Genomic DNA, 23484 nt, shown 5'->3' with positions numbered 1-23484 from the left:
AGGTCCGTCGCCCCCACCGTTTCCCTCGGAAGGCCGTTCCAATATTTCACCCCTCTGATGGTCAGAAACCTTCGTCTAATTTCTAGCCTAAACTTCCCCCCGGCCAGTTTGTATCCATTCGTTCTCGTGTCCACATTAGTACTAAACTGGAATAATTCCTCTCCCTCCCTTGTATTAACCCCTCTGATATATTTAAAGATAGCAATCATATCCCCCCTCAGCCTTCGCTTTGTCAGACTAAACAACCCAAGCTCCTCTAATCTCTTTTCATACGACAGGTTTTCCATTCCTCTGATCATCTTAGTCGCCCTTCTCTGCACCCGTTCCAGTTTGAGTTCATCTTTTTTAAACATTGGAGACCAGAACTGCACACAGTACTCCAAATGAGGTCTCACCAGTGCCTTATACAACGGAAGCAGGACCTCCCTATCTCTACTAGATATACCTCGCCTAATACATCCCAAGACCGCATTGGCTTTTTTCACCGCCACGTCACATTGCCGACTCATAGTCATCCTGCGGTCCACAAGGACCCCTAGGTCCTTCTCCTCTTCCGTTACTTCTAACCAATGCGTCCCCATCTTGTAACTAAAATTGTTATTATTCGTCCCCAAGTGCATAACCTTACACTTTTTACTATTAAATTTCATCCTATTTCTAATACTCCAATTCACAAGCTCATTCAAGTCTCCCTGCAGAGTATCCCTATCCTCCTCCGAGTTTGCAACTCCTCCCACCTTCGTATCATCCGCAAACTTTATCAGCCCACTCTTGCAATCTGTCCCGAGGTCAGTTATGCTACATACATAAAAATAGAAACACTCTCAGCCTGCAGGAGAAACAGCAAAGCTTCTAGGTGGCGAGCTTGCTTGTGCATCCAAATGACAGAGAGAAAGAGAGGGTGAGTTCTGTGTATAACAAAATTTTTGAGAAAAGCTAGATCAAAGAAAGGAGTTTTGCATTTAGTTCTGAGCTGCAATACTTCTGGATCCACTAAGGTCTGGTCTATACTACCCGCCTGAATCGGCGGGTAGAAATCGACCTCTCGGGGATCGATTTATCGTGTCCCGTCGGGACGCGACAATCGATCCCCGAATCTGCGCTCTAACTCCACCAGCGGAGGTGGTAGTAAGCGCCGCCGACAAAAAGCGGCAGAAGTCGATTTTGCCGCCGTCCTCACAACGGGGTAAGTCGGCTGCAATACGTCGAATTCAGCTACGCTATTCACGTAGCTGAATTTGCGTATCTTAAATCGACACCCCGCTGTAGTGTAGATATACCCTAAGAGATGCTGAAATGCAAAACTGATATAAAGGAGAGAACAGAATTCAGACTAGCATCTTCACCGCTCACTCACTCCTGCAGTCGGCATAGTCCTGGTGTTCTACTGTGTAGTGCTTGCAAAGTCTCCCCAGGATCAGCTTGTAGTGTATCAGCCTCTGGATGGGCTTGAGCAGGAAAGTGTTGAGTGGCAGATAGCAAACCTTCTGCAATTCAAACTCCTTATAAACCATTTCCAGTTTCTTTAAGCACTTAGTTGCTTTCTCCAGTTCTGTCAGGACCTCATCATGTTTCTGCAAGTAGCTGGTAAACTCCTGTTGGATCACAAGAGACACAGGAATGACTAGAAACTGGGGGGAAACCCTTAACATGATCTAGATTTGACCAATGGACATCAAGAAACACTAGCATCCCCTTGTCCCTCATCTTCAGTTTTATTTACAATACTGAAACATGAAAAATATAAACAAAATCTGCATATGCCCTGACTGTTGGTAAAAATAAACATTTGCAATACCATATATCGTAACTGCTCTATTAAAAATCTCTAAAATATATTCATATATGGTTGGCTGGCTTTTGTTCTCTGGAGAGGGCCATTACTTATACTTCATAGGTGGAGTGGATAGCATTGCCTATTATTAAGGTTACCTGACACTTCCCATTACAAGATCCTGTTTTCAGTTGCTTATAACTTTGCCAAGCTTTAACTGTTTGGGCTGAAATTTTTCCTGCTGGGTGTCTGCCTCAGGCTGAATTTTTTTTTCTGGAAAATTTCAATCAAAACAGTTTAGCTATTTCTGACGCCCAGGCAGAGTGGAGGAGGAAGCCATTTGACTTAAACGCAAAGGGGACAAGAGCCGGACTGGAGGGTGGGAAAGAAGTATATTGGTACAAGAAGACAATTGTGACTGGTACTGGTTGGGCAAGGAGATTGAGAATGGGAGCTGGGGAACAGGATGGAGGGGAGGCTGGGAGACATTGTGGGAGAGACCAGGAGTGGGTGGGAGGAAACTGGGAGCCAGTTTGCGGGAGGAACTCTGAGATTAGGCAAGGAGCTGGAAAGCGAAGGCGAGACTAAGATTGGCTGTATAAAAGGACTGGGACTTGAAACCAGAGGGGGGTGGGGTGGGGAAAATAGGTATTGGGGGCCAAGGAGACAGATTAGACAAGAAGCTGGGGGAGAACTGGGATTGGCTGAGCAAAGAAACTGGGATAAGGAGCCAGGGAGGTGATTGGGGAGACTAAGATTGGACGACGAGCCCAAGGAGAGATACTGGGACTGGGAGCCAATGGTGTTAGTGGGGAGACATGGACATGACTGGAGGGCAGAGGTTGGGTGGGGAAGAGTGGAAAGAGATCAGACAAGGAGTTGGGAAGAGAGAACTGGCACTGCCTGGGCAAGGAAACAGACTGGGAGTTGGGGTGGGGGTGAGATTGGGACTCTGACAGTGAGCCCAAAAGGGTGAGACGTGGAGGGCAAGACAACTGGGACCGTGATCAGAAGCCTAAGGTGAGGAAACTGGGACAAGGAGCCAGGGGTGTGGAAGAGACAGACCTGGGATAGGTTGCAGGGGTTGGGGCAGAAGGGGTCAAACTTGAGGGGGACCGGAGAAGACAGAGAACACTCCCCTCCTGAGCCTGAAATAGAACCCAAGATTCCTGAAACTCAGCCTATGCAATTTGCCTCCCTTGTGTGTATGCATTATGATAAAGTCTTTAATTATCTGTTCACATACTATTTTTTCCACAGAACACCTGCCTCATTTGGTGCACAGGCTGGGTCTGCTCTGGTGATGCATCAGCACTGTATGGTAAAGGAGGCTGTTGTCTGTAGGATCCCTGCTTCATTTGTTGCAGAATTTGTATGGTATGTAGAGATGAGGCATGGAATTGTAGGGGGAAAAAGGAGAGTCTCATGGTTAAGGCATTTGAAGGCTGCCTTGGGGAACTGGATTCTATCCCTGCCTCTGACACAGAGCTCCTATGTGATGCTGGGCAAGTCACTTAAACCAAACTATTCATAGGTGATCATGGATGGTATGTTCTTCATTTTCTGGGTGCTTGACTTGAGACCCTGGGATCTGGGTACAGAAGTGCTAAGCACTCAGCTGCAACTGAAGTCAATGGGAGCAGTGCTTTGAACATATAGCATATAGTTTGTCTTTCTCGCAGAGGGTAGAATCAACTTTGTTAGTACGAAGTGCAAGCTGGTCTCCATATTGGAAGAGAAGATTAAAGGACTAGAGACCCAAGTGTCAACCCTGCATTGCATCAGAGAAAATGAAGACTTTCTTGACAGAAGTCAGTGTTTGGTACTGCAGGCACAGCATACTGAAGAATCAGAGAGGGCAGTGCAGAACAGGGAAGAAAAACGGCAGCATGTGACCTCCAGAAGAAGAAAGAGGAGAACCCAAGTACTTCCAATCTAGATAGAGGTAAGAAACCTTTTTCAGGCTCTCTGCACAGGTACTACGGCAGAGAATGGTTTGGAAGAGTCATCTGAGGGAAGGGATCAGAAGAAGACCCCATTGACCACAAGGCATGAGATGTATTGTCCTAGGGATGGGGGTTCCACGACCACCACTCCCAAGAGGAGACGACAGGGGGTGGTGGTCAGGAACTCCCTCCTAAGGGGGACGGAGTTATCCATCTGCCTCCCGTCCAGACCGGGAGACGTGAGAAGTGTGCTGCTTGCCTGGAGCTAGAATTCAGCATGTGACAGAGTGTCTGCCGAGACTAATCAAGCCCTCAGACCACTACCCCTTCCTACTTCTCCACATGGGCTTCAATAATACTGCCAAGAATGACCTTGAGTGGGTCACTGCAGACTACGTGGCTCTGGGAAGAAGGATAAAGGAGTCTGAGGCACAAGTCGTGTTCTTGTCCATCCTCCCTGTTGAAGGAAAAGGCCCAGGTAGGGACCATTGAATTATAGAGGTAAATGCGTGGTCACGCAGGTGGTGTCAGAGAGAGGGCTTTGGATTCTTCGACCATGGGATGTTGTTCCAGGAAGAAGGATTGCTAGGAAGAGATGGGATGCACTTAACGAAAAGGGGGAAGAGCCTTCAACTACCTGAAGAGGGGTTCCAAAGAGGATGGAGCTAGGCTGTTCTCAGTGGTGGCAGATGACAGAACAAGAAGCAATGGTCTCAAGTTGCAGTGGGGTAAGTCTAGGTTGGATATTAGGAAAAACTATTTCACTAGGAGGGTGGTGAAGCACTGGAGTTGGTTACTTAGGGAGGTGGTGGAATCTCCATCCTTAGAGATTTTTAAGGTCAGGCTTGACAAAGCCCTGGCTGGAATGATTTAGTTGGGGTTGGTCCTGCTTTGTGCAAGAAGTTGGACTAGATGACCTCCTGAGGTCTCTTCCAACCCTAATCTTCTATGAGTCTATACAAAGTGATATATGATGCTAATTATGCTGAAAAATCAGGTCCATGGTATTTCAAATGGAACATTCCAAAATTCAGAGATTTTTCATATTTATTTCTCTGTGCCTTAGTTCCCAATTTCTAAAATGCAAATGACACTCCATCTCACGGGATGGTCTGGGGTCACATATTAAACAACAAGGATATAAGGAAATATTGAATAATTGTTCCTTAAGAGAGCCATCCTGTGCCCTGAATGAAGCTAGGTTGACCAGACAGCAAGTGTGAAAAATTGGGACGGGGATGGGGGGGTAACAGGAGCCTATATAAGAAAAAGATCCAAAAATCGGGACTGTCCGTATAAAATCAGGACATCTGGTCACCCTAAATGAGGCAGGCATAATGTGGAAAAAACAGTATGTGATCCCATAATTAATTACTATCATAATGCATATAACACAAGGGGGCTGAATTAGGGTTGCAGAGGCAGCCTTAGTTCTGGTGTTTCCTAATTTTTGAGTATATGCCATATAAAACAGTAACATGAATCTGAAAAGAAAAAATTAAAAAGTTACAATACAGTTGCTATTGCTGCTTAGTAGTAATTACAGTTTACAATCTACAAAGAGTGTACATAATATTTGACAACCAAAGAGAAAGGAACTAGTACTGGCAATGTGGACATATGTAAAGTTTGCAAGCAAATGAAAAACCAGTTTAAGCTGGGTAAGCTTTGGGACTGACTGCAAGCCCAAAAGAGAGAGACTAGAACTCAGAGGGGTGGAGACAGGGGTAGGGAAGAGACCAGCAAAAGGATTTGTGCCCACTATAGTACACTCCTCTCCAGAATCTGGAATGGAACCCAAATTAAGGTAGTTTAAAGACAGCAGGACAGACACCTGTCACCCCCCACCCCTCCACACACACACACACACACACACACCACAAAAATCAAACAAAACCAGATGTCCACTGAGACAGAGGATAAAAAACGTTGTAGAAATTAGTTACTATGGTAGAGATTGGTTGCACCAAAATCATGATATTTTTAACTATCTCTTATAGTTCACGTTATAAAAACAAACTGAAGATAGATCAAAAAGGCAACTACGGATAACTCCAATGACTGAAGAACCCAGTATACTTTTATTATTATATTATTTTGCTACAACTATGCTAGTATAACTGTGTGTGAACACTATTCCCAAATAAAAATTATTTCATTCCTGAATAATTACTCCAGCATTTTTTTTAAAAAAAGGCAGAGTTATACTGGCATCGCTATAGTGGAATAATTGTTCCTTTATATCTGTGCTGTTTAATTTCCTCATGCAGACAAACGCTTAGTCTTCTAAGCAGCCAGCTCTTATCAGTCTTAGATGTAGGTGGTATAAAATACAATGGCAGTAGTGTTAGTTGCTACAAATAGTCTCCTGTTATATTTTGTTTTAAAGTGATTTACAAACCATAATCAATTAATGTACAGATCACTGAGTTGGGTGAAAATGCTACAATTGGAACTACTACCCTGTCAATAAGTGATGCTGATCTGAAAATCTCAGAATTTCAAGAGTCAGTTCTTCTACCTTCAGCATACACATATTCCTCAGCATGACATCTCCAATCCGTTGATAATCTCCTTTCACATGAGAGTTGGATTGTCCTTCCCTGAAATAAACACAAACAATGGAAATAAACAATGGAATGCGAAACTGTACTTAGATAAGGGCCCTGGATACACAATTTTTTAGAACAACGCTTCCTCAGCTCTCGTCCCCTAACGCCCCTACTCTACTTGTGCTACATTGATGACATCTTCGTCATCTGGACCCATGGAAAAGAAGCCCTTGAGGAATTCCATCATGATTTCAATAATTTCCACCCCACCATCAACCTCAGCCTGGACCAGTCCACAAAAGAGATCCACTTCCTGGACACTACAGTACTAATAAACAATGGCCACATAAACACGACCTTATACCAGAAACCTACTGACCGCTATACTTACCTACATGCTTCCAGCTTTCATCCAGACCACACCACTTGATCCATTGTCTACAGCCAAGCTCTACGATACAATTGTATTTGCTCCAACTCCTCAGACAGAGACAAACACCTACAAGATCTCTATCAAGCATTCTTACAACTACAATACCCACCTGCTGAAGTGAAAAAACAGATTGACAGAGCCAGATAAGTACCCAGAAATCACCTACTACAGGACAGGCCCAACAAAGAAAGTAACAGAACACCACTAGCCATCACCTTCAGCCCCTAACTAAAACCTCTCCAGTGCATCATCAAGGATCTACAACCTATCCTGAAGGATGATCCATCACTCTCACAGATCTTGGGAGACAGGCCAGTCTTTGCTTACAGACAGCCCCCAAACCTGAAGCAAATACTCACCAGCAACCACACACCACACAAGAAAAAACACTCACCCAGGAACCTATCCTTGCAACAAAGCCCATTGCCAACTCTGTCCACCTATCTATTTAGGGGACACCATCATAGGACCTAATCACATCAGCCACATTATCAGAGGCTCGTTCACCTGCACATCTACCAATGTGATATATGCCATCATGTGCCCCTCTGCTATGTACATTGGCCAAACCAGACAGTCTCTACGTTAAATAATAAATGGACACAAATCAGACGTCAAGAATTATAATATTCATAAACCAGTTGGAGAACACTTCAATCTCCCTGGCCACTCGATTACAGACCTAAAAGTCGCAATATTACAACAAAAAAACTTCAAAAACAGACTCCAACGAGAGACTGCTGAATTGGAATTAATTTGCAAATTGGACACCATTAAATTAGGCCTGAACAAAGACTGGGAGTGGATGGACCATTACACAAAGTAAAACTATTTCCCATGCTTATTTCCCCCCCTACAGTTCATCATATTTCCTTGTCAATTGCTGGAAATGGGCCATTTTCATTACCCCTACAAACAGTTTTTTTTTCCTCTGCTGCTGATAAAAGCTCACCTCAACTGATCACTCTCCTTATAGTGTGTATAGTAATACCCATTGTTTCATGTTCTCTCTGTGTGTGTGTGTGTGTATATATATATATATATATATATTTTCCTACTATATTTTTCACTACATGCATCCGATGAAGTAGGCTGTAGCCCACGAAAGCTTATGCTCAAATAAATTTGTTAGTCTCTAAGGTGCCACAAGTACTCCTGTTCTTTTTGTGGATACAGACTAACACGGGTGCTGCTCTGAAACAATTGTATGTGTGTACTAAAGATGACTTTTGGATAACGAAAGGAAACAAGACGTATTCTGCCTTTCAATCCATCTCCCCATGCTTCCTACTTCAGTTGAAATCATGGGGAACAGCAAATATGGTGGCAACAAAAAAGAACAACCAACCACAACCACAACCACCCCACAATCACATGAGGAAAGGATCAGAAATTAACTCCATGATGAGGTTGGTATAACTGTTCAGAGATTTGTAAAAATAGTCTTGACAGGGTACCACCTGAGTTTGAGTTATTTTTGTTAGTTTTTGTACGCTGTATTTGTTCACTTCTGTTCTTCCAGAACTAGGCTGCTGTAACCGTATACAATTATTTGGCTTATGCCCTCTCTGTCAGAATCTTCATAAGCTGAGGCACAACAACCAAGTCATGAAATCCAGGGTCTACACAGAGAAAATTTTGTTTGCTACTATAAAGAGGTAGAAAAAAAATCACTAAATCAATTAAATTCCATGAACAGAACTTAGCACATTGGACCTATGATGGCTAGTTAGATTCCAGTATGTTATGTCTCAGGCTACAAGAAAATAACACAAAGGTCATTGGTCCTGGAATCCCTTCTCTAAAATCAGAAAAGCTGTTCTGTGAGAAATTAATAACTTTGCTTATGCATCTTTTATTCGTAGAAACATTTGTTTTCCAGTTACTTTATTTGGAGATACTTTAACCTGACCAAGTAAAATACCCCAAAGAACATGTACTATTATCCTTTTGACCTGGTGTTTCTTCTCGTTGCTAGGGCTAGGAAAATGAGGTCAAAATTTTGGAACAGGGAGCAATAGGTTCTGCTGCAAAAACTCACATCTGTGCATTCTGAATACATAACTATACACAAAAAGGTTGATTAGGTACACTATTATATAATTTACATGTACAAATCTGAGGGATTGTGGGGACAATAATGCATGAAATTGTGGCCTTTTAAGAGTATTCCAGCTGTATTTTTTCCCTTCTATAATTTATATTTTTAAAAACACCTCTTCATTTATTCCTTTTACACAGTTTCAGAAGTGCCAAATTGTACAGATTGAAGGATCAGCAACAGCCTTCGCTTGAGCATACAGCAGACAATCCCCAAGAACTCAGGCACAAAGCTCACTATTAATTCTTACCATAGTGCTACCCTCTGCTCCATCTCTTTCAGGAAACTTCGGTGAAACTCATAGATTGGATCTATATTAGAGAAGAGCAGCGTCATCAGACCTTCAGGCATGGCATTCTCCTTGATGACTGCACTGCGGAACCACTGCAGGAAAAAATATAAATAATGGTCATTTGTCAAATGTTATTAACAGACAATCTGAATTTTAGTTCCTGAAGATATAGGGCGAGAAAGAGCAGGAGGAAAAGGGAAACGTCTAAGGAAGAGATCATCTAGCGAATATAAAGAAAGATGCAATTTCTCTCCTCACCAAGCTTCAAAAATTTGAAGTGTCATTTGGCCCCAGCCATAGGCATATTCCATGTTCCAGTGGCAAGATGCAGATAGACCATTCTACAACCATAATAAATTATGTGATTCTGGAACTTTCCCACAACCAGTGTTGTATAATTGTTTTTATTTCAACACTAATGTAATGGTTCTTTTGTAAAGCTTGTAACAGTAAATGGCATTATTCAGCAGTTGGAGACATTGAGAAAAAATATATAATACAAAGCAAAATATCTTTAGTTCCCAGTGTTTTCACAGGGAGGAAGGGAACATACCTTATGTCTTTGAGGTGCCAAGTATTTCAGTTATCTTATGTAGAGTTTAGAATTACTCAGGTGAAAGAGGAGGAAGTTACTCACATTGTGCAGTAACGATGGTTCTTCGAGATGTGTCCCCCTATGGGTGCTCCACTGTAAGTGTGCATGTGTCCCCGCGTTGCCAAGCAGAGAATTTCAATAGCAGTCCGTCCCATCCGCACATGTGCATTGCCTCACCCGCCACGAGCCTAGCTAGCATGCGCAGGCATTTCCCTCTCAGTTCCTTCTCTACCGCAGTATTTATTAGCAAAAGGAGTGGGTCGTGGAGCATCCATAGAGACAAACATCTCGAAGAACCATTGTTACTGCACAAAGTGAGTAACTTCTTCTTTGTCTTCGGGTAGTGTCCCTATGGGTGCTCCATTGTAGGCGACTCCCGAACAGTTACCTTGTGCAGTAACTGAGGTTGTTCAAGATGTGTGTCCTCGTGAGTGCTCCACTTCAGGTACTCGTGCTTCCCAGTGCCGTCGATCGGAGATTTATGGTGGCAGTATCCGCACAGGTTGCGCGTGCACAGTAGGCATCTTGTGGTGCCATTAGTGCTGCCTTTAGCGCGCACACAACCCAAGCCCTCCAGTTCCTTCTCTATCACAGAGTCCTAGCAGCGGACTCCGAAGTAGAGGGGAGGAGGGTGGGTAGTGGAGCACCCACAGGGAGACATCTTGAAGAACCTCAGTTACTGCACAAGGTGAGTAACCCTCTCCTTCTTTGAGTGCTGTCCCTGTGGGTGCTCCACTTCAGATGACTGTAAAGCAGTGCCCCTCAGAAGGCAGGAGGGACTTCAGGTTCATTTGAGTCGTAGAGATAAGTACAGTTAGGCCAACTATGGCATCAGCCCTGTAGTCTTGAGTGATTGCATAGTGCTCAGTGAATGTGCGGACAGAGACCCAAGTGGCCACCCTACAAATCTCTAGTATTGGAACATTGTTTAGGAATGCTATAGAGGTTGAAATTGATCATGTGGAATGCACTCTGATGTGAGTAAGAGGGTCTGCATTCCGAATATGATAGCAAATGTTGAATGCATGTAGAGATCCATTTAGACAGTCTGAGTGGATATTGCACAGCCTTTCAAATACTTGGTAGTAGAAATGAAAATTCTAGGAGATTTCCAGAAAGGTTTGGTCCTTTCGAGGTAAAACACTAATGCCCCCGTGACGTCCAATGTATGCAAGACAGTCTCTGTTGGAGTCTCATGAGGCTTGGGATAGAACGTAGGAAGATGGATTGGTTGGTTCATATGAAAGGATGATGTTACCTTTGGTAGAAATTTTGGGTCCGGACGTAGCATGACCTTGTCTTTGAAGAATATTGTGTAGGGAGGCTCGGCCATGAGAGCCCCTATCTCACTCCCCCATCTGGCGGAAACAATAGTGACCAAGTGTAGGAGGGAACAGGTAGCTGGGGGTTCAAATGGTGTTCTGGTGAGGTCTTTCAATACCAGACTGAGGTCCCAGGCCGGAGTAGGTTGGCAAACCCCTGAGTAAATGTTCTGGAGACGCGAGGAAGTGTTAAGCGATGGGGTGCGTGAAGACTGAGGTCCCATCAATCTCATGATGGAATGCTGTAATGGCTGCAAGGTGAACTTTGATTGAGCTTGCTACTAAACCCGAGCATTTCAGCTCCAGTAGGTATTCCAGCACTAATGGTAGCAGTGTTGTGGAGGCCAGCATGTGTTTTTCTTGACACCAGGAGGAGAATCTCTTCCGGTTTTGAAGGTAAGTATTATGCGTGGTTACTTTCCTGCTGTTTAGTAATACATGTTTGACTTGTTCTGAGCAAGCTAGTTTGCCATAATGGAACCATGTTTGTAGGTGGAGTTCTTCCAGATTTGGGTGAAGAGTGCAACCGTTGTTCTGAGACAGCAGGTCCAGATGGCAAGGGAGCGCTTGAGGGGCGCATGTCGCCATGTTCACCAGGTAAGGGTACCATGCTTGTCCGGACCACATCAGAACTATGAGGATAACCTTGGCCTTGTTTAGGCATATCTTGTGTACCACGCATGATATTAGGGGAATCTGTGGGAACACGTACGAGTTGTGCATCCCATATGATGAGGAAGAAGATAGTCCCCCAGTGATTGTGGTCCCATTCCCACTCTCGAGCGGAACATTGCGCATTTGTGCTTTTTTGGAGATGCGAACAGGTCGATGAGGGGAGTGCCCCACCGGCAGAATATGGATAGTAGGACTCCGTCATTCATTTCCCATTTGTGTTCTCAAGAGGCGTTCCTGAGTTTGTTTGCTGACATGTTCTGACAGCCAGGAAGGTTTGCGTTATGATGTATGCACTAGTTCCACAGTTTCATGGCTTCGGTGCATAGCGAGTAAGATTAAGCACCTCCGTGGCAACTGATGTAAAACATGCAAGCAATGTTGTTGGTCATTATATGAATTGATTCGTTCTTTATGCAAGGCAGAAAGCGTCTGCTGGCATTGCAGACCACGCATAGCTCTAATAGATTGATGTGTAGCTGAGTCTCCGCAAGAGACCATTTGCCTGGAACCATGTGCTGATGCCTATAGGCGTCTGTCATGATTACTATTGATGGGGGTTCCTGTTGGAACGGGATGCCCATGCATACATTTTCTGGTCTTGTCCACCAGTGTAGAGAGTCCAGGATATGGGGTGGTACTGCAAGTCATTTGTGCAGGCTGTGCTTGCTGGGTATGTATGCTGAGCTTAACCAGTCCTGTAGGCAGGGCATATGTAGTCCTGCATGTTGTACCACGAACGCTGAAGCTGCCATGTGTCCTAGAAGTTGCAGGACAGCACAAACCACTATTTGGGGGCTGACTCTTACCTCTGAGATAAGGTTTGTCAGAGTTGTGAATCTGTGCGGGGCAGGGATGCCTTGACTTCTATGGCACTGAGATGTGCCCCAATGAAGTCCAGTGCTGGACAGGGATTAGAGTGGATTTTCGTTCGTTTATCTGTAGCCCTAGATCCCTGAAGAGTGCTATCGTCGTCTGGACTGTGCCCAGTGCTTCTTGTTGAGTTGGGCCTTTGAGAAGGCAATCGTCCGGGTAAAGGAAGATGTTTGCGTAGATGTGCCGCTACTACTGCTAGGGTTTTGGAGAAAACTCTTGGTGCAGTAGATAGGCCGAATGGTAGTACTCTGTACTGGAAGTGTTTGTGTCCTACTGCGAATCGCAGAAATTTCCTGTGAGCGGGGTGTATGTGTGACGTTGTGCAGTCTATATGGTTTTATAAAAAACTTGATAATAAGTCAATATAATGTAACTGAGATAGTTTTAGAGAAAATACGGTAATAAGTGAATGTAAGTAACTGGGATATGCCTCATGCAAAAGGTCTCTTGTAAGGTATCATTACAAAGCTTATAATCTACTGAGTGTGATCATCTGATTTGTATAAATGTACCACTCTTGTATCTAAAACTAGAAATATAAAATGTAACTCTGAGGGCCTATTGTAATTGTGTAAAGTGTGGACCATTAATGATGGTTTGGAATCTTGATGACTCCCATTTTCTGCAGATGGCTGTATTTACGTGTGAGTCTTCCTGTATATGTGTGTGCTGGCAAGTGAGTAATGAAGTCTTGCAGTGACATGTGATCATGTCACCTGAACTGGAATCCATCTTTAACCTGGTGCTTTTCCAGTGAGGGGGGGTGGAAACCCAGAGAGACAAAGAGTTCCCGCCTTATGCAAAAGATATATAAAGGGGGGAAGAGAACAGAGAGGGGAGAAGCCATCATGAAGAATCCCCTAGCTATCACCTGAGCTGCAACAAGAGCTGCACCAGGGGAAAGAATTGTGCCCAGGCCTGGAAGGTGTCCAGTCTGAGAAAAATTTACTGAAGCATCTCTGAGGGTGAGATTATCTGTATTCAGTTTGATTAGGCATAGATTTGCGCATTTTGCTTTATTTTGCTTGTGACTTACTTTGTTCTGTCTGTTACTACTTTGAACCACTTAAATCCTACTGTCTGTATTTAATAAAATCACTTTCTATTTAGTAATTCACTCAGAGTATGTATTAATACCTGGGGGAGCAAACAACTGTGCATATCTCTCTATCAGTGTTATAGAGGGCGAACAATTTATGAGTTTGCCCTGCATAAACTTTATGCAGGGTAAAACGGATTTATCTGGGTTTAGACCCCATTGGGAGTTGGGCATCTGAGTGCTAAAGACAAGCACACTACTGTGACCTGTTTTCAGGTAAACTTGCAGCTTTGGGACAAGTGATTCAGACCCTGGGTCTGTGTCTGGAGCCAGATGGGAGTGTCCGGCTCAGCAAGACAGGGTGCTGGAGTCCTGAGCTGGCAGGGAAAACAGAAGCAGGGGTAGTCTTTGCACATCTGGTGGCAGCTCCCAAGGGGGTTTCTGTGATCCAACCCGTCACAGTATGGTAATATGAAAATAAGTATCTTGAAGGTCAAAGGCTGAAAACCAGTCCCCCTTTTGCAGTGTTGGAAGTATCGTGCCCAGTGTGATCATCTTGAACTTCTGAGTGCATACAAACTTGTTGAGCTTCCTGAGACCCAAGATAGGTCTCCATCCCCCGTTCTTATTCTGGGTCAAGAAGTAGTGGGAGTAGAACCCGTTCCCCCTGTATTGTGAAGGTACTCATTCCACGGCACCTAGTTGAAGAAAATGATTGACTTCTTGTCATAATAGGTGCTTATGAGAAGGTTCCCTGAAGAGGGATGGGGAAGGGGGGAGGGTAGATGGTTGGGAGGTAAAGGAGATGGTATATCCCAATCCTACGATATCCAGCACCCATTGGTCCATGGTTATTGACTGCTAGATGTGGCAGAATGGGTGAAGCTGGTGACCAAAGCATGGGGACAGATCTGGTGTAAGCACAGCCTGGTGAGGGAAGTCATCCATACCCTTGACAAAAACTTCAAAATTGTTGTTTGGGTGGAACTGTTTGAGAAGTCAACGGTTGAGATCGAGGTGTTCTCCATCGCTGCGAACGTTGGCATTGTCTTTGATTCTTGTATTGCCGCTGTTGCTGTCAGTTGAAAGAGGAATCCCTGTTCCACTTATAAGGCTGGAATCGTCTTCTCTTCGCAGGTGGAGTGTAGATCCCCAAATTGCAGAGAGTGGCTCGAGAATCTTTCATTGAGTGGAGCACCTCGTCTGTCTTGGCCAAAAATAGCTCTCTCAGTCGAAAAGTAGTTCCTTGAACTTGGTTTGGAGCTCTTTAGGTACGCCAGAGGATTGTAACCAGGATACCTGGTGCATGATGACAGCCATGGCCATGGTTCTGGCTGCCGTGGCCATGATGTCCAAAGACGCTTGGAGGGCTGTTTTAGCTATGAGTTGACCCTCATTTACAATGGCCTGAAATTGTGATTGTTTCTGCTTGGGGAGCTCCGCTGAGAACAAGCTAAGTTTCCCATAATTATCATAATTTTATTTAGCCAGCAAGGCCAAATAGTTGGCAATTCGGAATTGTAATGTTGCTGAGGAGAAAATTTTTCACCTGAAGAGGTCGAGCCTCTTGTGGTTCTTTACCTTGTGGGGTCGATCTAAACTGTTGTTGTTTGCCACACTGATTAGCGGCATCGACCACCAAGGAGTTGGGAGGCAGAAGTGAGAAGAGGAAGTCCACCCTTTGGCAGGGACATACTACTTTATTTTAGCCCTTTAGCATGTCGGAGAAATTGAGGCCAGTGTCTGCCAGACTGTTTTTGCTGGTTCCAAAATCGCATCATTGATGGGCAGAGCAATTTTGGAAGTAGATGAAGGTTGTAACATTTGTAACAGTTTGTGTTGGTTTGTCTGCACTTCCTCCAATGGGATGTCCTCGCTTTGGTTGACCCGCTTAAACAGTTCCTGGAACTGTTTGAAGTCATCTACCAAGGTAGGCGGCGGTGGCATGATTACCTCATCCGGGGAGGAGGAAGAATTGTGAGCATGAGATTCGCTTCCTGATCAGTGCCTGTTTCTGTGTTATCCCCAACATCCTGAGCCTCCGTCGGCGGCAGGGTGGGAGACGTGGGATTAGACTTGAGCTCGCCTCTATGAGCCAGGGGTGGCCTGGAGTGGGGGCCCTGGTAAATTGCTCAGGGTTCCCAATGTGTCCATTGCATTGGGAAGGCCATCGGTGGACACATCCACAGTGGTCCATATCATGGTTGAACCAGCTGGTTGTAAGGGTATTTTGGGCCCCATCTGGCTCCAGGGTGGTCGGTGGTCTTTCGGTGATGAGTGGTGCGGCGAGAAAGTGCATGGCTCCTACACATCATCATCATCATCTTCACTGGATGAGTGTACCACGTCATGAACAGTATGGCGATCTCCGCTATAACTTACAGGAGAGCCCTCAGTACTGAATAGTGGGGACTGCGGTGCCGACGAGACAGCCAAGTCACTCAGTTGCAGTAGATTTTGTGGTGGTTCTAATATCAGTACTGTCAGGGCGTTCTTATCGGTGCCAACGCTGGTGCTGTCAGTTGTTGTGTTGGTTTAGTTGGTGCGGTCAGTGCCAACTTGGTTTTCTCAACCAGTGCCGACTGCGATGTTGGTGCTGGGGGTGGAGGCATGGTGCCTGAGGAGACGCTCGGTACAGAGTCCCTTATGGGTGAATTCGGTGCCATGGAGAAGACACGTCGCTGTCTGTGCCTTAATTCTGTCTCCTTCGCTCAGGATTCAGCGGTGCTCGGAGAGTCATAGGTGCTCACTTGAGCATGTGTCTGTAGTGACCTGGCAGGAGACCACCTTATGTTTCTGCGGTGCTCTCTGCAGAGACGTCTGTGCCCTCTTCCTCAGTCTTTTAGAGGGAGACACGTCTCCTGTCCCTGCAAGGAGGGTGCCCAGAGAGGAGGTCTCTTGGTCTGGTTCTGGTTGGAGAGATTTCTCCATCAGTATCATTTTCAACCAGAGATCTTGGTCACGCCGGGCTCTCGCTTTCAGATTACAGTAGTGGGTGCATTTTTGCGGGATATGCGCCTCCCCAAGACATTGGACATACAAAGAGTGTCCGTCCAAAACAGGCACTGCTTTGTGGCAAGAGCCACATTGCTTAAAGTCTGGGGAGCCAGGCATCTTAACAGTTAACCGATCCCGGCGTGGGGAAACTATGGGGAGTGTAAACCGAGAACAAACTTTTTTTTTGGTTTTACTAAAACTATCACTAACACTAACTACAACTATTAGAAAGACTAACTACTTAAACTGCTATTTTTAAAAGATGGATGGCTGAGAAGGACCCGGATGGCTTGGGTCGTTGCACTAGACACAGCACCAACGGTACCGCAAGATGCCTATTGCGCACATGCGACGTGCACAAACACTGCAACCATAAATCTCCAATTAACGGTGCCAGGACGCACCGGCACCTGAAGTGGAGCACCCACAGGGACAGCACTCAAAGAAGAATTTCTATTTTTTCAAGTTAATGGTTAAAAAACCTACTGTGAGGAACAACAACATTAAAGTATAAGAGGGGTAACCGTGTTAGTCTGGATCTGTAAAAAGCAACAGAGAGTCCTGTGGCACCTTTAAGACTAACAGATGAATTGGAGCATAAGTTTTTGTGGGTGAATACTCACTTTGTCAGACGCACGAAAGCTTATGCTCCAAAACATCTGTTAGTCTTAAAGGTGCCATAGAACAACATTAAAGAAATTTAACTCTCTTACTACTGTAATGACTTCTAGGTCTTTCACATATGTCCGTTCAGTAGCAAGAATCTCCTTTGCTATGAAATACACCTTCTCTGTTGGATATCGCTGAAAGAAAAGAAAAACTACCAATTAGAATTAAACAAACATACATATATTACATTTCTTATTTTTAATCATGAACTCGCTTTCAACCAGTTACTGTATCTCTCTGGGGAGAATTCAAGCAATGTTACTTTGGCAAAACTGCTGCCTCCTGCAGTGAAAATGGAATGTTTCATTTTCAAAGCACTGGTAGTCAGATCAGTGTTGGATTTCTCAAACAAACATTGAAGTTGTTGTAAATTATTTTTTATTTGAGTCTAAAAGAAACCTCTAAACTAAATTAGATCACAACATCACCTTACACATATATAGCACTTTTCATTCCAAAATCTCAAAGCACTTTACAAGAGTGGGGAAAGTATTATTCCAGCTTTGACAGATTTTAAATGATTCTGTAATAAATTTAAGTATGACCTGTGTTTCTAATACAACAGCATCAGTGTTTTGGCAGTTTCCGAATCGCTCTGCTTCCATTTACTCAAAGGTGACACTAATTAGCTAAGAAGCCACAACAATCAAAATGCTTGCTGCTTCGTTGCCAGGGGGTGACTATGGTAGTACTCTGCTCTATCAACATGGATACAGAGATTTAAGATGCAGATGCTAGATCCTGGGCCTTTCCCGATGGCTGACTTTTTAATTTTAATATTTGTTCTAAGAAAGCAGACGCACTATATCCCTAGGCTGAGCAGATAAGGTGCCTAGGTACAGCTGACTGGGGTTGCAAGAGTTTGTAAGAAAAACAAAGAAATCCCACTAGGCCCTAAGCAATACCAGTTTGGAAAGGCAGTGAATTCTTACTTAAGAAGAGTTACCTTCAGTTTTATCAATGCCACTTGTCCAGTGTCAAAAAACCACTGAAACAATCACTTTGTTTCACTATATTTGGAGTCAGTTTCTTCCAAACCCCAAACTGCTATTTAAAAGGGGGGAGGGGGGGAGGAAATGGGAATGGATACTGAAGCAGGACGGACGGAAATGATGAAAACAGATTTTCTGTGATTGCAACAAATCAAAAGTCAAGTTGGCTTAAACACATATATTATTAAAAAATTCTTAAATACTACTGAAGGTCTGATCACATTTCAAGTTAAGACACCACTTTGTCCTTAACTCACTTTGCTGTGTGCTCACAATCCTCAATTTATGTAAACTAGTATAGCTCCATTGAAATAATGGAGCTATGCCACTTTACATCAGCTGAGAACCTATTTATCTTTTTGTCCCTCTTAACAGTATTACAGCTTTAAAATTATTTCCCCCCCTTTTTTTTTTACATATATACCATATACCAAGTAAAAGAAGAAAGGTTCCCTCTACTAAAAAATAAAATCAGTTGCATTATTTCAGGTAACCCCATTTCAATTAATTCTACTGGTATAAAAGTATCAAGGGGCACTGAACCTCTAGAGAATCTCAGAGTTATTAAAATTATGGCACCAGAAAAGCATACGCATTCCACCCTATACTGTACATCACATAGCCTCACTACTATCCTGTTGTACTGCAGGCAGGCACCAGGAGCACAGAGAGGACCATATGGGTGCAACAGAAGTAAATGCTTTATTGGCTATAGCCCAGAAGTGATAAACAACAGCTGGCACTACTACTGGGATTAGTGAGTCCTATGACAATGATTGGAAGCACCTTCCAATACAATTGCACAGATGACTTCTATGTATATATAACATACCAGAGTTGATGTGTTAATACTGCACTCGTGCAAAACATTTTAATGGCTTGTCAGAAAGTCATTCTTAGGTACACTCTTCGATGGGCCCATCCCACAACGTTATTTCTTCCAAATACTTGTCTAGCTCTTTTTTAGGTTGTTTTGTGTTTGTTGCTCCCGGTAGTGGTTTATTTTAGGTCTTGATTCCTACTGATGTAAATAAATTCCCAAGTTCTTGTAATTTCTAATACCCTTACTCCAGTTCAGTAGTGCTTTCCTCCAGGAGTCATCCCATTAAACTTCAATGGGATCACTTGCGGAATAAGAAACTAGTCAATGTGAATAAGGCATCAGAAACTGGTCCTTTGGGAGCTTTACTTTAGACACCTATAACCATCTTGTATAATTTTACCTGACATTAACCTAAAGAGCCTTATTTTATCAATTTTCTATTCCCTTCAAAAGGCAGTATAACCTCAGTGGGGCTCCCTCTCATAAATAGTCTTTCCACAGTATACCATAGCTTTTCTAACCTTTCTGAAGAACTGAGATCTCATAGTTCCTGTAACATTCTGACTCCCTTCTGTTGTGCTTTTTTTCCTTTCTAAAAATATTCTATTTATAAACAGGTTGAACAATACATCACATTTCAAATGTGGCCTTACTAATTCTTTATAGATCGCTAGAATAATTTCTGCTAAGAGAAACAAGATGCCATTTTGTACAAACCAGTCATCTTCACGATTCCCCTCTTTAAATTACAGGTAAAAATTGTGCTAGAGGTGTTCACTTCTAACCATCACTGTCATAGTTACTGAGTACTCAATATACCACTGAACACAATTAGGACTGTAAGCTTATAGGAGTAAATTTTAGGTCATGGATTTGTCAAAGCAAAAAAAGTCAGAGTGACAATTGTGAGCTTAAAGCCACTTAGGGACATGCAAACTACACACAGGGTGCTCCTAGGAATGGTTGTGTGATGTCAGCAATGTATGCAGCGTAGGTGACAAAGGCAGTGGCAAAAGGAGTACCAGATGGAACAGCCTGCCTATGACCTCTGTAGCAATGATACTGCTGTGCTGTGAGCTTCTGCACAGCTGGTCCCTCGCGCCCTGCTGACCAGACAGCTCTGCTCCACTTCTCTCAATGCTGGTCTCCCAGCAGCTGCCACTTACCTCATCTACAGGCTGCTACAGGTCCTGTCTTGGCCACCCAACCTACCTATGGGAGGTTCTTTGAGCCGCCAGGCACCTTTCTTTCCTTTGCAATTCTCCCCACTCCACTCCACCCCCAGCCCTACTAGAAGGGTTTTCAAGCCTGCTGTGGTCTCAATGGAAAGACAGAAGAACCTGGGTAAGTGCATAAGAAAGGAAAACTGAGCATGTGGGGGAAGAGAATGGTTTGGACAGGAGAAGTCAAGGAAGAATAGAGATGGAGATGTCAGGGAAGGAGGAAAGATGAAGGGGGATAATGCAGGTGCCTTCCAAAATTATTATATGCCAGCACTAATTTGGAGGATGATAAATGAATGTGAGGAAGAGACAATACTTGGAGAGCAACAATATGGTTAATACTGAAAGATATATTGTTCAGATGAGAAGGGGCAGGACAGGATAAGTAACTTATATGTACAGGAAGGAAGCAGTGAAATGAGGAGATCGGTGAGACCACTCTGGATGAGGTAGAATTGTTTCATTTTGAGATTAAATGCAATAAAGGAAATAAGTTTACAGAGGAGCTTGCTATAAGATGCTTCATCAGAAGGAGCAACAGAAAAATCAGCAAAAATTAAAAAGCTATGCAAAAGGAACATAATGGTATTAATAAGAGATTTCAATTATTTGAACACAAACTGGGACACAAGAAGTGGAAGAAATAAATCAAACAGGCTTTTAGACAGGGCAATAAATATAAGAGATGCTATTTTTTTAGTCTCTGCTTTATGCTTAATCATACAGGGCAGGCAGAAAGGCCACTATCTGTCAAAGATGTTAGTCAGTTGATTGATGTATATACATAACACCCACAGGCTGGCCTATATATCCACTATCTTTACCTGAGCAGCAGCCAATTCAGAATCCAACTGAGGAGGAAGGAAGTTCAGAGAGAGGAAAAAAACAACATGCTAATTTTTCTGTAGGGGAAGAAACGGATGGGGAAGGAAATTGGGGCTTCTTTCCTGGAAAATATTTTAAAAGTGAATGATCTTTGGAAGCACCTTATTAGCATGATAAATGTGACACTCATTCTCTTCTTTCCTTTTGTTTTAGGGCTTGTCTACACTACAAAATTAAGTTGACTTGATCTATTTTGACCTTGAGCCTCCAAATTAATTAAGTCGATTGTGTGTGGCCAGACCAAGCTCATTGTCTCGATGGAGTGCGTCACTAGCAGCGCCTGCATCGATGCACAAAGCATTGTGGGTAGCAATCCCAAAGTGCAACTTGCCGCAGTGTGCTTTGGGAAGTTTGTGCAATGCCTCATGAGACCAATACATTGTCACAGGGGAGAATGGGAATATTGCATCGGCATCCCATAATGCACTGTCCTCCCTCCCTTGTATCAATGGCAAACAACCCAGTGGTTTTCGCGCCTTAAAACCACTGCGCGTACTCCATGCTTCTGGGGTTATGGCGCCTGCTCAGTTGTGCACTCTTGCTGCGAGCATCTCAAACACCTCGTGGTTTCTCCTGCAGTATTTCCAGAGCCAAAGTAGGGTCCACCGCACGGAACATAGCGATGTCCTGCAAGCAGCTCTGCTGCAAGCCATTGACAAAAACAATTCACAGTTGCTGCTGGCAGTCACAGAGCAGCTGCACTCTGTTCAGCGCCATTTCTGGTCCCGTGAAACAAGCACCAGACCCATGTTTCTTCCTGTAAGCCAGGTAATTAAGGCCCTCACTATTGTTTTTGCCCTCCTTCATGCATTGACTAGCTCTCCTCATTATTGACAAGATCAAAGTTATCCAACTTTCTTCTGTCTCCTCTAACTCTATTACTATTATTTGTATTGTAGTAGCTCCAAACATAGTGTTAGGTGCTGTACGAACATAAAACAAAAAGATGGTCTCTACCCTGAAGAACTTAGAATCTGAGTTCTCTTCCTAGAACGTTCCTCATACCCACCCTCCACTCTTCTTCTCTCCCCTTTACCTTATAAGGCGCAGCTGTAGTAAGTGCCTGGCATTAGTACTGAGTATCTCATTCTGTTTATATCTGCTCCATTCTGCGTACCCTAATAGGTAGAGAGGGGTGCACCCATCCTAGATAGAACAAGGGCATATGGTGTGGAACCAGCATGTGGAGAACTTACACAGTGCCTGCAGCAGCAATGGCAGGATGATGATGTGTGGCTTCCTTGCCACTACAAACATTTCCAAGCTAAAATTTAGCTTGGGGTGGGGGGTGGTGTTGCTCCACTTTATCTTCTTTTTGAGTTTATTTTCTAGCCTTTATAAGTCTCTGAATGCTCCCTTTGAAGAGTCTTTAACATTTCAGTTGTCTTTTAAAATAAATATTTCTAAGAAGCAAAAAAGGTATTTATTACTCTAGATAGCGTACCAACCCTCACCTAATGCCCTTTACACTGCAGAGCAGACATGGTAATGACATCTTTTAAACTGTCCTTCAGGTGCCAACTACCGCGCTATTTCTATTTTCCCTCTCAAATCCTATTGTTCTTTCCCCATCACTGAGCCTCTTTCCTTTTCCAGAAATCCAATTCAAGTGCCAAAAAAGAGTTAACACTGCAGTTCTGCAAGCACATGGTGCCACATGAAAGCAATGAGAAACTAAGGGCTACTGAACATTTTCACCAAGTGTTTTGTAATTTAGAGAAATGCTGGGGAAGACTTCCATTTACTAAAATTAAATCATTGCACAAGTAAAGGTAACTATGATTTTAAAATACAAGACAATATGTAGCATATAAAAACTTAAGTTACACATTCATGCCCTGATATTTCTATAAAATTACAGCAGCACTCATAAGCATCAACACATTTATATTCATATTCCCATTGTAAGTCTCCATCTTCCAGGTATTCGTAAATAGCCTGTAAAAATTTACCATGAAACTTAAGGTCTCATCCTGGATAAGTTTCATTTTAAGAAATTATTTTCAAGAGGAAACTGAAGCTTTAGAACTCTCAGAAGTTGACCATGCTTAAAATCAATTAGCAACAAAAATTCATCCCAAGGCTTAAAAACTTTTTAAAATGAGTTTCAATCCAAAGGGAATGCAAATTGTTGAGATATTACACTTTTGAAAAAATGAGGTATATGTGACAGAAATGGAAAAAGACTGAGTGCCACTATAATATTTTTATATATATATATATATATATATATATATATATATATATATATATATATATATATATATATATACACACACACACACACACACAA

The 23484-nt window shown here is 43.3% G+C and overlaps 1 protein-coding gene across 8 annotated transcripts in view; it reads right to left on the bottom strand.

The window, feature by feature from the left end:
• The window catches only part of FARP2 (FERM, ARH/RhoGEF and pleckstrin domain protein 2), a 216130-nt gene that overhangs the window by 23252 nt on the left and 169394 nt on the right, over positions 1-23484 (bottom strand). For 7 of the 8 annotated variants that reach the window (XR_004647252.1, XR_004647251.1, XM_034782668.1 and 4 more), the window contains exons 15-18: positions 17313-17402; positions 9057-9190; positions 6242-6323; positions 1358-1595 (exon numbers count right to left, since the gene is read on the bottom strand). Coding sequence is in view for 5 of the 8 variants with exons in the window: in XM_034782668.1 (XP_034638559.1) it covers positions 1358-1595; positions 6242-6323; positions 9057-9190; positions 17313-17402 (544 nt within the window). In the remaining 3 variants the exon portion in view is untranslated. The remainder of the gene's footprint in view (positions 1-1357; positions 1596-6241; positions 6324-9056; positions 9191-17312; positions 17403-23484) is intronic. The other variant, XR_004647253.1, reaches the window with a different exon arrangement.

This window comes from Trachemys scripta, chromosome 9 (assembly GCF_013100865.1).
Source record: "Trachemys scripta elegans isolate TJP31775 chromosome 9, CAS_Tse_1.0, whole genome shotgun sequence".
Lineage (NCBI taxonomy): Eukaryota > Metazoa > Chordata > Testudines > Emydidae > Trachemys > Trachemys scripta.
The sequence above is the reverse complement of the archived record's forward strand: the minus strand, read 5'-3'. Positions and strand labels throughout refer to the sequence as shown.